Source organism: Ursus americanus, chromosome 21, assembly GCF_024610735.1.
Source record: "Ursus americanus isolate L20-20 chromosome 21, mUrsAme1.1.p, whole genome shotgun sequence".
Lineage (NCBI taxonomy): Eukaryota > Metazoa > Chordata > Mammalia > Carnivora > Ursidae > Ursus > Ursus americanus.
The window spans coordinates 34042212-34057207 of record NC_142147.1 but is presented as its reverse complement, the minus strand read 5'-3'; the positions used below and the strand labels follow the sequence as shown (position 1 = coordinate 34057207).

Here is a 14996-nt window from a genome sequence, read left to right as displayed (position 1 = left end):
GTACCCCTGACCTTGGGCACAGTGCTTGGTATATCAAGGTACTTAAAAACTTTTGTGGACGGCAGGCGTAAGGTATTTTGATCACACACAGCCTGGCTGGTTTTAATGGACTTCCCAGCAATGATGCTAAGTCCAGGGTAACTCAGGGAGGGCTGAATGGGTTTCTAGCATCCAGTTCCAAGCAGTCAATCCACCAGGCTTCCTGCTAGTTTGTCGTGCTGACACAATCCTGTTTTTTCTCACAGTTACCTCCCGCCCCCACCAAGTCTGTCCTCCATTCCCTCTGACCACGTTGGGACTCTCCTGAGTCCTGCTGTCCACCCCAACACTGTCCTTGTCTTTAGAAGCCTTATGGAAGCCTCACTGTGCATTAACCCCTCGGTTCGGTCAGTATCGAGCTATAGAGGAATTTCCTCTTGTCCTAGGTGGGTCTGCCCCTTCGGCGATGGCTGCAGACGGGGCTTTTGGTGATTTGTTAAGGCTTAAGGCTTAGCTCGCTGCTCCAGAGAATGGGATGACCCAGAGGGCAGAACTGTGATCCCCTTTTTAAATCAGTAGATGACCTCTTGTCTGTGGGGAGCAGCAGACGCAGGGCCTCTGCACGGTTCTGCAGCCAGCTCCTGAGTGGGCAGAGCCCGGGTAAGAGGCTGGCTGAGCCCTCAGTGGGTCTCTGTCCCTCTGACAGACGTGCTAAATCAAAGGGGTCCTCACCCCCATAACTGCAGTCACAGAGCACGTCTCCACCAGGGACTGGAAGTTGTCCTCCTGAACGGAGATTCCACCCCCCAGCCACGTTTCAGGCACGGCCACAGATCTGTGTGGCCAGCCGGCAGCAGCAAGCTCGGAGCCGAGCCCGCTGAGCCGGCAGCCAGGAGCGGCCTCCTCCTTGGGCCCTGGTGAGAGCCGATGGCCCTGACAGTGGAATCGTTTGCCTTTTAGTTAAAATCCTTTTCAGCATCTAATGAATCCATTCCTTACATACTGGGCTCCTCCCCCGTGGAAGTCAACTACCTGGGTCTTTAGAGGCTGGAAAAGGAATGCTGTTCACTGTACGGGTCATGCACGGGAGGGGTAACTGAGCAAGATTTTCACTGCTTTTATTCAAGGAGATGGGGAACACGAGAGACCAAAAACGAGGAACGCGTTTCTATGATCCTCTATAGAAAATATAAGTTAAGAAGTTGTCCAAGATGAAAAAATGAGTAGGAGATAACCCCAGCTCATGCCAGTGGGATCTTCAGAAATGTCCTCTTGCCACCAGGCTTGAAGAGAGGATGGCATCACAGATGGGCAAGTTCCCAGGGTCTGAAGGGAGGACCTTCTCCTCTGCGCAGACACATGCATGCGTGACACCCCTACGCATGTACGCCGGCTCCTAGGAGTAAAACCTGCTGTTGCTGACCCTCTTCTCTCTCAACCTGCAACAGAACAGATTCCACCATCATGCGTTAGGCTCAGACACGGGCCGTGTGCCGAACAGTGTGAACTTGATCCACACGCTGCAGGGCCTCCGTGGCTGGCTGGTAGAGGGGCTGACGGTCGCAGAAGTGGGCTGCTGGCCAGACACGTAACCCCTCTGAATCTCCGTGTCCTCCCCGGGCGTTGCGCTGGGCTCCCTGCTACTCTGTGGGCGACGGTGCGGACGAAATGAGCATATGGGTAAGGAGTCTACCCTGTTGCCCACTGGAGTCTGTTCTGGCAGTTGAGCAGGACTGACGGGCACACGGAGGATACCCCGCACCACACTGCTTCCGTAGCACAACCAGAAGCATCCCTTGGGGGTGAGGGGGGTGGCTTCTGCCTGAATCCAGAACCACTAGACGGTGGGAACCTGACAAGGCCCTTTAGAAGGTAGAGGTCATGGTTTATTTTCCCTATTTCAGCACAGTGTCCTCCTAGTGGTGACAGTTTGACTTAGGGAAGGTGCAGACACTTGAGAAAACGACGAAGTTCATTTATAGAGCAAAGAGACCTAGAGTCGAGGGATGAAAGGCTTTCTAAAGACGGGGGCCAGGCTTCGGGTGCCCAACACCCGTGCTTGGAGGCGCAAGACCTGGGCGTCTGCGGGTGGGGGAGGGACGGCCTACCTCCGATTGCACTTCTCCTGATAGAGCTGGAGCTGGTTCTCATTGACGTTGAACTCTTTCACGAGGGCATCCCGGTTGGCGTTGCGCAAGTTCTGGTGCGTGTCATACAGGAAGAGCTGGTTGTTCAGTTCTTCCTGCCGCCGTCGCAGCTGGCGGCAGGAGGAGTACAGCTCCTCTTCGCTCTCCTGCAGGGACGAGAACAGCCACATGCTGACCGGGGGGGGGGGGGGGGGGGGCTCTGCATCCTTACAGAGCGAGTGAGGGGTGCGTGGGGGTGGGGGGCAGAAGTGTTGCAACTGGGATTATCCCCAAAAAAGGCTGGGCCCATTTTAACTGAAGATAAAACTCACAATTATTTCTTCCATTGGAAGCAAGCAGTCTGAAAAGCCGTTGTCCCCAGGAAAGGGTGGCCTTATTGTGAAACACTGAAGTAACTGCATTGCCCACTGATCCTAGTGCCTAAATCTGGGTTTTCATTCTCCCTCCCCTTCCGGTCCTTCCCCAAATGCAAAGGGTCTAAGTAGCTATGTGCTTAAAGTAGAACACAACAGGGAACGGGGAGAGCAGCCTAACAGGACAGAAAGGGAAGCAGGAGCCAGCAGATCTTTGAAGACGTTAAAAGGCAGTATCCCACACGCACCATGGATGAACCCTGAAAACATTATTCAAGTTAAAGAGGCCAGTTCCAAAAGACCACACACATTGATTCCATTTCTGTGAAATGTCCAGAACAGGTAAATTCATACAGACAGAAAAGGAGTGGTTGCCTGGGGTGTGGGTGGACACAGCTCACGAGCAAGTCTCTTTTTGGGGTGATGAAAATGTTCTAAAATTGATCATGGTGATAGTTGCCCAACTATGAATATACTAGAAACCATTGAATGGTACATCTTCAATGGGTGAATTACATGGTATATGAATTATATCTCAAAGCTGTTACCCATCCTCCCAAAACCAAGCTAACATAGGTTATGCCCCCCAGAGGTGGCGCGTGACTCAGTTCTAGCCAGTAATGTCATCTTACTCCACCACCTGTGAGCATGTGACTCAAGACAGGACAATTCCATTGGACTCTGGTTGGTGCTCTTGGTAGAAAAAAAAGTTTGTTTTCTTGGGGATCAGTTCAAAGAGCAGTGAATGTTCCTAATTGCTGGTGGTCCGTTTGCTATCATGTAGAGAAAGTTGGGGCTGAAGTCAAAAGAGGAAAATAGAGCCACTGGGTGAGCACCTGGATCCAGCCATGACTGAAGCAAGCCAGATCTACCCTTAAACTTAGCAGTTGTCTTACCTAAATATTCCCTCCATAATGTTAAAAAAAAAAAAAAATTATCACAGTGAGGAGTTGGGATTTCAGCATGGGAGAAAGGATGTTTGATTCTACTGATTTCTTTTTAATTTAAATTTTTAGTTGAAGCATAGTTGACCTACAATATTAGTTTCAGTTATACGATGTGGTGCTTTGGCAATTACAGACATTATGAAACGCTTACCACAGTAAGTGTAGTTACCATCTGTCACCAAACAAAGTTATTTCAATATTGACTACATTCCCAAGCTGTACTTTTTCATTCCCATGACTTATACCAGGAAGTGTGTACCTCTTAATCCCCTTCAGCTGTTTTGCTGTTCCTCCCACCCCCCCCCACCCTCCCTGGCAACCAACAGTTCTCTGTATTTGAGTCTATTTTGTTTTGTTCATTTGTTGTGGTCTTTAGATTCCTACATGTAAGAGAAATCCTCTAGTATTTGTCCTTCTCTAACTTATTTCATGTAACACAATACTCCAGGTCCATCCATGTTGCTGCAGATGGCAAGATTTCATTCTTTTTATGGCTGAGTAATATTCCATTGTATATATACCACATCTTCTTTATCCATTCATCTCTCAGTAGACACTGAGGTTGCTGCCCTATCTTGGCTGTTGTATCTAGTGCTACCATAAACATAGGGGTGCACAAATCTTTTTGAATTAATGTTGTCATTTTCTTCGGGTAAATACCGAGAAGTAGAATTGCTGGATTGTATGGTATTTCTAGTTTGAATTTTTTGAGGAACCTCCATACTGTGTTGACAGTGGCTGCACCAATTTACATTCCTGCCAACACTGAGGTTTTCTTTTTCTCCACACCCTTGCCAACGTGTGCTATTTTTGCTTTTTGATACTAGTCATTCTGACAGGTGTGAGGTTGATCTCATCGTGGTTTTGATTTGCATTTCCCTGATTAGTGATTTGGGCAGCTTTTCATGAGTCTGTTGGCCATCTGTATGTCTTCCTTGGAAAAATGTCTGTTCAGGTCCTCTGCCCATTTTTTAATCAGATGAGTTTATTTTTTTGGTGTTGGGTTGTATGAATTCAGTAGGTTGCCTTTTCGTTTTGTCGATGATTTCCTTTGCTGTGAAAAAAGCTTTTTAGTTTGATGTGTTTAGTAGGCTAACTTGTTTATTCTTTTGTTTTCCTTAGCTGAGGAGACAGACCCAGAAAAATATTAAGGCCAATGTCCAAAGAGTTTACTACCTGTATTTTCTTTTAGGAGTTCTGTGGTTTCAAGTCTTACATTTAGGTGTTTAATTCATTTTGAGGTTATTTTTGTGTATGGTATAAGGAAGTAATTCAGTTTCATTCTTTTCCACGAAGCTGTCAGTTTTTCCCAACAGCATTTATTGAAGAGACTGCCTTTTCCCCCCATTGTATATTATTGCCGACTTTGTCATAGATGTCATAGTTTTTATAATAGATTCATTGACCATATAAGTGTCATAGATTCATTGACCATATAAGCTTTACTTCTGCACTCTCCATTCTGTTCCATTGATCTGTCTGTTTTTGTGCCAGGACCACACTGTTTTGATTACTGTAGCTTGTAGTATATCTTGAAATCTGGAATTGTGGTGCCTCCAGCCTTGTTCTTTCTCAAGATTGCTTTGGCTGTTCTTCTGTGATTCCATACAAGTTTTAGGATTATTCTACTTCTGTGAAAAATGCTGCTGGTATTTTGATAAGGATTGCATAGAATCCACAGATTGCCTTGGGTAATATGGACATTTTAACAATACTTTTCTAGTCCATGAGCATGGTATAACTTTTCATCTAATTGCATCATCTTCAGTTTCTTCGATCGGTGTCTTATACCGTTCAGAGTACAGGTCTTTCACCTCCTTGGTGAAATTTATTTCTAGGTACTTTATTCTTTATGATGCAATTGTAGACAGGATGTTTTCTTAATTTCTCTTTCTGCTAACTTGTTATTAGTGTATAGAAACACAACAGACTTCTGTAGGTTAATTTTGTATCCTGCAACTTAATTCATTAGTTGTAATGGCTTTTTCTGTTGGAGTTTTTAAGATTTTCTATACATAGTATCATGTCATCTGCAAAGTTTTACTTCTTCCTTACCAATCTGGATTCCTTTTATTGTCCTGTCCCATTGCTGTGGCTAGGACTTCCAGTACAATGTTGAATAAGAATGGATACCCTTGTCTTGTTCTTGATCTTAGAGGAAAAGCTTTTAGCTTTTCACTGTTGAGTAGGATGTTAGCTCTGGGTTTGTCATCTATGGCCTTTATTATTTTGTGGTATGTTCCCTGTACACCCACTTTGAGAGTTTTTATAATAAACAGATGTTGAATTTTGACAAATATTTTTCCTGCATCTAATGAGATGATTTTTATCCTTCATTTTATTAATGTAATAAATACTTTGATTTGTGGATAATGAACCATTCTTGTACCCCTGAAATAAATCCCCCTTGATAGTGGTGAATGGTGCTTTTAATGTATTGTCGAGTTCACTTCGCTAATATGTTGTTGAGGATTTTTGCATCTATGTTTATCAGGGATATTGCTGTGTAATTTTCTCTCTCTCTCTCTCTTTCTCTCTGTGTGTGTGTGTGTGTCTGTCTGTCTGTCTGTCTATCTGCCTGGTTTTGGTATCAGGATAATGTTGACCTCGTAGACTGAATTTTGAAGCATTACTTCCTCTTCTGTTTTTTGGAATAGTTTAAGAAGGATGGGTTACTAACTCTTCTTTAAATGCTTGGTAGAGGGACGCCTGAGTGACTCAGTTGGTTAAGCATTTGCCTTGGGCTCAGGTCATGGTCTCAGGGTCCTGGGATCAAGTCCTGCATCAGGCTCCTTGCTCAGTGGGGAGCCTGCTTCTCCCTCTGCCTGCCACTCCCCCTGCTTGTGCTCTTTCTTTCCCTCTCTCTCTTAAATAAATAAAATCTTTTAAAAAATTAAAATAAATGCTTGGTAGAATTCACCTGTGAAGGCATCTGGTCCTGACCTTTTTGTTTGTTGTTTCTTGATTGTGTTGATTCGATTTCCTTACTAGTCTAGAAGACTCTAGGTTTCTAGGAATTTATCCATTTCTTTTAGGTTGTCCAACTTGTTGGCGTGTAATTTTTAGTAGTAGTCTTTTATAATCCTTTACATTTCTGTGGTGTCGGTTGTAACTGTTCCTGCATCTGTTTGAAGCCCCTTTTGATTTCGGGTCCAATGAGTCTGATTTTTTTTTTTAAAGATTTTATTTATTTATTTGACAGAGACAGAGACAGCCAGCAAGAGAGGGAACACAAGCAGGGGGAGTGGGAAGAGGAAGAAGTAGGCTCCCAGCGGAGGAGCCCGATGTGGGGCTCGATCCCATGACGCCAGGATCACGCCCTGAGCCGAAGGCAGATGCGTAATGACTGCGCTACCCAGGCGCCCCCAATGAGTCTGATTTTTATTATTTCCTTCTTTCTACTAACTTTGGGCTTTGTTTTTTATTCTTATTCTAGTTCAAGTGCAAGTAGACATTGAGGGTTTTTTCTGTTTCTTGAGGTAGGTCTGTATTGCCATAAACTTTGCTCTTAGAACTGCTTTTGCTGCATCCCAAAGACTTCGAACTTTTGTGTTTCAATTTTCATTTGTCTCAGGTGTTTTCTGATTTCCTCTTTGATTTCTTTGACCCACTGGTTGTTTAGTGTCATGTTGTTTCGTTTCCTTGTTTTCCCCAGTTTTCTTCATAATTGATCTCTAGTTTTACACCGTTGCGGTTGGAAAAGCTGTTGCATATGATTTCAGTCTTCTTAAATTTAATGACCCTTATTTTGTGGCCTAAAATGTGACCTATCCTGGAGATTGTGCCATGTGCCCCTGAGAAGAATGTGTGTTCTGCTGGTTTGGGATGGAATGTTCTATATACATGTATCTGTTAAGTTCATCTGGTCTGAGGTGTCACTCAAAACCACCATTTCCTTTCTGATGTTACGTCTGGATAATCTATCCGTTGATTTAAGTGACATGTCAACGTCTCCTCTGATTATTTTACTGTCCATTTCTCCCTTTATGTATTGAGGTGCTCCTGCGTTGGGTGCATAGATATTTTACAGTTGCTATACCCTCTTGCTGGATTCATCCCTTTATCATTATGTAATGCCTTTGTCTCTTGTTACACTTTTTTTTAAGTCTATTTTTTTTCTTTTTTAGACCAAAGTTTTGCTACCGCAACTTTTTTTTTTTTTTACTTCCATTTGCGTGAAATATATTTCCACCCCACTCACTTTCAGTGTTTGTAGGTCTGAAGAGAGTCTCTTGGAGGCAGCGTATAGACGGCAGCGTACACATACAACATTTAGTCCACTGACATTTAAAGTAATTACTTATAGGCATATACTTACTGCCATTTTGTTAGATGTTTTCTGTTTGTTTTTGTAGTTCTGGCTTTCTTTCTTCTTACTCTCTTCAGGATTTGATGGCTTTCTTTGGTCTTCTGCTTGCATTCCTTTCTGTTTTTTGGTAGGTTTTTGGTTTGTGATCACCACAAGGGTCACATGTAATCTCCTGTGTATATAGCAGTCTGTGTTAAGGTGATGAGCTCCATTTTACTCCGGGCTTTTCTACTGAAGGAAGTCTCTTTAACATTTCTTGTGAGGCTGGTTTAGTGGTGATAAATTCCTTTGACTTTGGTCTAGAAAACTCTCTCTCCCCTTCAGTTCTGAATAACTTGCCAGGTATTCTTGTTTGTAGGTTTTTGTTTTTTTCCTTTCAGCACTTTGAATATATCATACGACCCCCTTTGGTCTGCGAAGTTTCTGCTGAAAAAAAAAAAATCAGCTGATAGCCTTATGGGGTTTCCCTTGTATGTAACTATTTGCTTTTCTCTTGATTTTTAAGATTTTCTTTTTAATCATCAATCATCAACATTTTAATTAGTACGTGTCTTGATGTGGACTTCCTTGGGTTCATCTTATTTGGGACTCTTTCTGCTTCCTGGACATGGATGTGTTTCCTTCCCCACCTGAGGGAAGTCTTCAGCTATTATTTCTTTAAGTAAGTTTTCTGCCCCTCTCTCTCCTCTTTCTGGGGCCCTATAATGTGAAAGGTAGTATACTTGATATTTCCCAAAGGTCCCTTAAAATATCCTCATTATTTTTTGTTCTTTTTGCTCTTTAGCTCGGATGCTTTCCAGTACCCTGTCTTCCAGATCACTGATCTGCTCTACATCCTTCACCCTGCTTTTGAGTCCCTCTAGTGTAGTTTTAAGTTATTGTATTCAATTTTGATTGGTTCCTCTTTATATTTTCTGTCTCTGTTAAAATTCTGAGTTCACCCAAGTCTGGTGAGCATCTTTATGACCATTGCTTTAAACTCTTGACAAGGTAGATTGTTACTCTCCATTTCATTTAATTCTTTTTCTAAGGTTTTATTCTTGTGCTTTCATTTGGAACATAGTCCTCTGTCTCATTCTGTGTTTGTATCTATGTATCCGGTAGGTCGGCTACATCTCCTGGTCTGCAAAGCAGTGGCTTTATGTACACGTACTGTGGGGCCTGGTAGTGCAATGGCCCGTGGTCACAAGAACCAGGAGCTCCGGGGTGTCTCTGGGGTGAGTTGTGTATGCCCCCCTATCCGTGATTAGGCCTGCCTCCCACTCCCTAGGAGTCACTTTGGAGGGGCCCTGGTTTTGGCCAGGGCTGCCCCACTGCCTGTGGCAGGGCAGTATTTGCCGAGGGCAGGGGTACCTGCTGGGGTGTGTAGGGTAGGTGTGCAGGAGAACGCCTAGTGGGGTGAATGGTGCTAGCAGAGTAGATGGAGAGTCAGAACTGGCTGCCACCGGCATCCTGCCAGCTAGGCTGAAGGACGGCAAGAAAAATGGCATGTACCCGCACTTCCTTCCTAGAGAAAACTCCTACAGATCCTTGACTCTCCAGCACATGCCCTAAAATTAGTAACTCCTCCATGTGTCACCCAGGTGCTTTCAAAATGCTGCCTCTGTGCTGGGTCTTGGACGGATTTGATACAGATCTGATAGCCGGTTAAGCATCCAACTCAGTATCCGCTCAGGTCGTGATCTCAGGGTCATGATTTCAAGCCCCACATCAGGCTCTGTGCTCAGCACAGAGTCTGCCTAAGATTCTCTCTCCCTCTGCCCCTCCCACTTTTGCACATTCTCTCAAAAAAAAAAAAAAACAAACTGCATTTAATTCTTAACCTTGTACTACAAATGATCTCTCTTTACCTTCTCTTTACCCAGAATAAAACAACTGTTGCTTTCATTTAGAATGACTTTTGTTCAGGTTAAGTTCAAAATCCATGTTTTCTGCAAATGCATCTACACTTGCAGACCTTTATCTCATTTTCTGAATCCAAAAGCATTTATAGCATGTTATATATTTCAGGACTCATTATTCCACAGTGAGCATTCAGAGAAGTATACAGAAGCATATATACGGTTTAATGAATAACTATGAACAGCTGTGAGGATGCCAGAGGAGGACATAGGAGGTTGCCTGCCCTGTGCACCCTGCCCGAGCAAGACTCCCTCGTTCCCTCTTAGAATTTTGGGATCATTATTTCCTGGGTTCTTGTGTTGGGGTGGTTTTTTTTTTTTTTTTTTTTTTTTTTGAGTCTGAGATTTCTTATGAAATTTAGCTTTTTCCAAGTCTACAGTTACTCGTTTTCTTTTTTTTTTTTTTTTAAATAAAGATTTTGAGACAGTGCGCGAGCATACAAGCAGGGTGGGGAGGGTCAGGGGCAGGAGGAGGAGCAGACTCCCCGCTGAGCAGGGACCCTGACACAGGGCTCCATCCCAGGCCCCTGGGATCATGACCTGAGCTGAAGGCAGAGGCTTCACCGGCTGAGCCCCCCAGGTGCCCCCTACAGTTATGTTTTCTAATAGAGTCCTGATTTCATTGGTCACCAGTTTCCTGCGTTGTAGTCCTTCTTGCCTAAGTAAGGACTTTGGTAGTTCTTTTCAGCAAAGGTTTATTCGTACTAAGTCATCTGTCTCTGTAGGTCTGCAGACAACGTTCGTTTTGCCCTCACTCTGGAATGGTAATTCTTAGGATACAGAATGTCTAGACTTAGAGCTTTGTGTCATAAGTGTTTTGAAGATCTCCTTCCTTAGTCTTCAGGCTGCGGTTGCTATAGAGGGGAGTGCTGGTGGTCTGCCGATCCTTCACAGAATCCTTTATAGGTAATCATTACGGCTTTTTCATCTTTATAATTTTCTTTTTACACTGGTATTCTGCCCATGCATGGAGCATGTCTTTCTGTGCGTCTGTAACTTACGCTGCTGCTGTTCCTAGTTGGAGAGCACGTGCTGCTTCCACACCAGACTTAGCCATCGTTTCAAATACTTCCTGCTGCAGCTTGGCATTCTGTACTTTCTTTACCCGTTTCATATTTGTATCTTGCCTTGCAGTTTGAAAGCAAATTCCCCAACACGGTCTTCACATGAACAGATTCCTTCCTTAACCATATCCATTCCAGAATTTCCCCCTTACTAGGCTTTAAAAAAAATTGTTTAAGATTTTTCAAACAGTATTTCCAGGATTTCTAACTGGCCCTCTCGTTCCTACATAATAGTAAAAAGGGTGGTTCTTTTTAAAAATTATTTCAAAGTGATTCACTGGGTGAATCCTCTTGCTTTTATGTTAGCTATGTTTTCTGCAAGCATCTTAAAATCTTAATGTGCAAGCTCATCTTTCCTCCCTGAAAGTATATATTGGTATCTGTTTTCTGAATGTTCTTTCTCTTTTTTTAAAAATTATTTAAGTAATCTCCATACCCAATATGGGGCTCAAACTCACCACTCTGAGATCAAGACTTGCATGCCGTTCCAACTGAGCCAGCCAGGCACCCCCATCCTTTTCTGAATGTTCTAAATGAAGGACTCCCAGGGCAGGGCCAGCAAAGGGCCAAGGTGATTGCTCAGAGCTGCGGGTTCGCAGGAACAGAACGTATCCTGGCTTCAGGGCTGTGTCCACTTTTATCCCAATCCCTCTAGCAGCCAGCTTATCACTGGCCCGAGTCCTGGGCACGTGGCGTGTCCTTTAGTCTGAAGTGTGCTTCAGGAGCGGAAGCCTTACCTAGCCCTAGGTCGTCTACTTGTGGGCGGCCTCCAGCCCGCATTGCGTTAACACCCGAAAAGGAGAGGAAATAAATGAATTAAATATCCAACACAAGGAGTTGTAAAAAAAAAAAAAAACAAAACCAAACAGGTCTAAGGGAAAGTAGACTGAGTTAGTAAAGGTAAACCTAGAGATGGTAGGAATTCGTGAAATAAAAAACAAGATGGTCATGAGAAGAATCTGTATGTGTTATAAGGCTCTTGCATCTCCAATATGTATTCTAGAGACATACATATATATTTCCTGTTACAGAAAATTATCCCGTAAGAGAAAAAAACGGAAGAGACTCATCCTAGAAGAAAACGAGGAAGCTCTTATGAGTGGCCCGGAATGTTTCACAAATGATGTCTTTAACATCCGCTAGGTGTAGTTAGTAGTTATTCTAGTTCTGCTCAATGTACCGCCGCTCTGAGAAAGGAGGTCTCTGTGTGATTGTTACAAAGCCAGCCTCCCAAAACCTGACCGAAAACTAGAGACTCTCAGTGCAAACATTCTAAGTAAAATATTAATGCCTCTATCATGGAAGCGCTGTAAACAATATAATCCTACTGTATTTAGCTCAGCAGTTCTCTTTCCTGCTCTCTCAAGATGACTGTTTCACGGCTCTCGCTCTAGACCTCCCTGGCTTCAGATAATGGCCTCGTTTCTTGTTTCACATGGCACAGAGGAGAAATCACATGGGAAAGCTGCCCATCCTGGGCCCGTGTGCCATAGCCTTTCTTTCCTGCTGGCCCCTTTCTCCTGCACCATCCCTCCCATCAGAAGCAAACACATCTTAAAAAGCTCTCCTTCAGCCCATACCCTCCTCCAGCTCCATCTCTCTTGTCACCTACACAGCAAATGTCCTTGAATATGTCCTGTACTCCCCATCAATGCATCGTCTACTCCTACTTTGGTTTTTAAATTTTAATTTCAGTTTTTATCAATTATATATGCACAAAGTTGAAAATCAAGAAGTACTATAGGGATTATTAGGAAAAAACAAAAACAAAAACAAAAAACCCAGCCTTCTTAAGAAGTTCACCATCCCCCAGCTCTCATGATCCCTGCCTCTCAAATTGGGAATTTTTGATTATTGAGAGTTCTTAAAAACACACACACACACACACACACACAAACTAAACTTAAAATGCAAGTTCTTGGTTTTTCAGTTTTTAGGAATTATATTTGTGGAGAAAGATCTGCTTTCCCCAATTCTCTCATGTTCCCTTATGGTGATATGTTCAACTGGGCGTGTATTACTCCCACTTGTATCATCTGTAAGCCTTTGTTTTAGATGGATCTATGTATTTTTAAAACTTAGGGTCCTTAAAGTCTTGGAGAATATCTTCATGAGTAAACTGCACCTGCCCTGTGACAAGATCTTCACAGAGTTCTGTGCCTTTAGGTGTTTTGGTTTTTGTTTTTTTTTCCAGTTTTTATCCTCCACTGATGCTTTAATTTTTTTTATGATGAAATAAAGTTGCACTATAAATACAGAGAGTTCTCCCATTCCCTACCTCACCCCCACTCCCCAGGGTTAACATCCCACACAACCATAGTGCAGTTATCCAAACTAAGAAGCTAACTACATGCTCTGTTTGGTTTCCACTGGTTTTTTCACGAGTGTCCTTGCTCTGTTCCAGGGTCCTGTCCAAGATCCCACATTGCCTGTAGTTGTGGTGTCTCCTTAGAGTCTTCCAATCTGTGACACTTCCTCCATGGTCTCATCTTTTAGGACCTTCACACTTGTGAAGAGTTTAGCCAGCAACTCTGTACTGTGTCCTACTACTTGGGTTTGGTGTTCTCCTATGATTTATTTGGCATGATACAACTTTGGCAAGAATGTCAAAGACGTGATGTCGCCTTCTCGGTAGGTACGTGATATCAACATGTCTTATTACTGATGGTAACATTGATCACGTGATTAATTCTCTTTCCAATTAATTTCTTGAAGGACGATACTTTGAGGCTATGCAGACATCTTGTCTCCTCAAACTTCCACTAGATTTAGCATCTCTTAGGTCTTACCTATAGCAATTATTACGGTGGTGTTGCAATGGTGATTTAATATTCTCTCCTTCCTTTGTACGTTAATTGGAACTCTTTTGTAAAGAAGAGCGATCTCTTCCAATGCAAACATGCATTTATTTCTGTACTTACCTACCTGTATATAATTTTATATTGATACCTCTGATTCCCATCAAACAATTTCTGGAAGGGTTGGTATATATTTCTACTTGTTCAGATGGTGTTTTTAAGTTATATTCCTTTTTTTTTTTAATATTTTTTTTATTTATTTATTCAACAGAGATAGACAGCCAGCGAGAAAGGGAACACAAGCAGGGGGAGTGGGAGAGGAAGAAGCAGGCTCATAGCGGAGGAGCCTGATGTGGGGCTCGATCCCCTAACGCCGGGATCACGCCCTGAGCCGAAGGCAGATGCTTAACCGCTGTCCCACCCAGGCGCCCCAAGTTATATTCCTTTTTTAAAGAAGGTTTTATTATTTTTTTTTTAATCTCTACACCCAACATCAGGCTTGAACTCACAACCCCGAGATAAAGAGTTGCATGCTTTCCCAACTGAGCCAGCCAGGGGCCCCAGTGAGCTGTCTACTTATTTAAATTTCACTAATGTGCTGTTACAGTTTTTTATCAGTGTCATGAATGAGATTTCCTATCTGTCCCTGCCTCCCACCCTATATTTCCAACTGTTCTTTCTAGAATAAAGTGGTTAGATAATAAATTCAAGACAAATAAAAATCAGTCTCTTTAAAATTGGAGTCTTTAAATATATAGCCATATTTGTGAATGGAGAAAATCAGTATAGTCATTTGGTTACATTTGTGGCATTTAGTGATTTATTGCCACTAAAAGTGTTTCTGAACCATCCTTGCATTATTGGAATAAACTACTCACTCAGTTGTAACATATTGTTCTAGAAAATAGCTGGAAATGACTTGCTATTTTTTTAAAGAATTATCTGTGAGTCTATGAGGGGAAGAAGAGGGAGAGGTGCACTATCTTCAATTTTGATACAGACTTCTATAGCTTTAAAACATTAATGGAGCATTTCCATTTCTCTGTTGACCTCAATGGATTAACATTAGAATTGTGTTCTTTAAATCCAAGTGGAATTTAGCTATAAAACCATCCAGGTCTAATACCTGTTTTACCTGATAAATATTTTAGTGCTACAGGAATTTGTGAGTTCTCTACTGCTTCTTAAAACAATTTTTGCCCATGTACATTCTTCAAGGTAATCCCCCATTTGCCCTAGTTTACAAATGTATCTTATTTTGGGGTTCATTCTCCTTCTCAACATTTACTCTTGTATTGTTTCTGCTCTTACTTTGTTCAAGCAGGCAAAGAGTTTATTTAATGGATCTTAATGAACTGGAATGTTTTTTCTTCTATGTTTTATAATTCATTTAGATGGCTTTTACCTTTACTTTGTCCCCATCAGTTTTATCAGTGTTTAGAAAATTTTATCAGTGTTTAGAAAAATTCCAAGATGAGTAGTTAGTGCATGTGTTTTC

At 42.6% G+C, this 14996-nt stretch overlaps 1 protein-coding gene across 5 annotated transcripts in view; it reads right to left on the bottom strand.

The window, feature by feature from the left end:
• Positions 1 to 1081: 1081 nt before the first annotated feature.
• Positions 1082 to 14996, bottom strand: part of PLCG2 (phospholipase C gamma 2) — a 141215-nt gene continuing 127300 nt past the window's right edge. For all 5 annotated transcript variants that reach the window (XM_045796076.2, XM_087870639.1, XM_087870640.1 and 2 more), the window contains 2 exons: positions 2088 to 2272; positions 1082 to 1418 (listed from right to left, as the gene is read on the bottom strand). In XM_045796076.2, the coding sequence (XP_045652032.2) occupies positions 1376 to 1418; positions 2088 to 2272 (228 nt within the window). In that variant the 3' untranslated portion in view covers positions 1082 to 1375. The remainder of the gene's footprint in view (positions 1419 to 2087; positions 2273 to 14996) is intronic.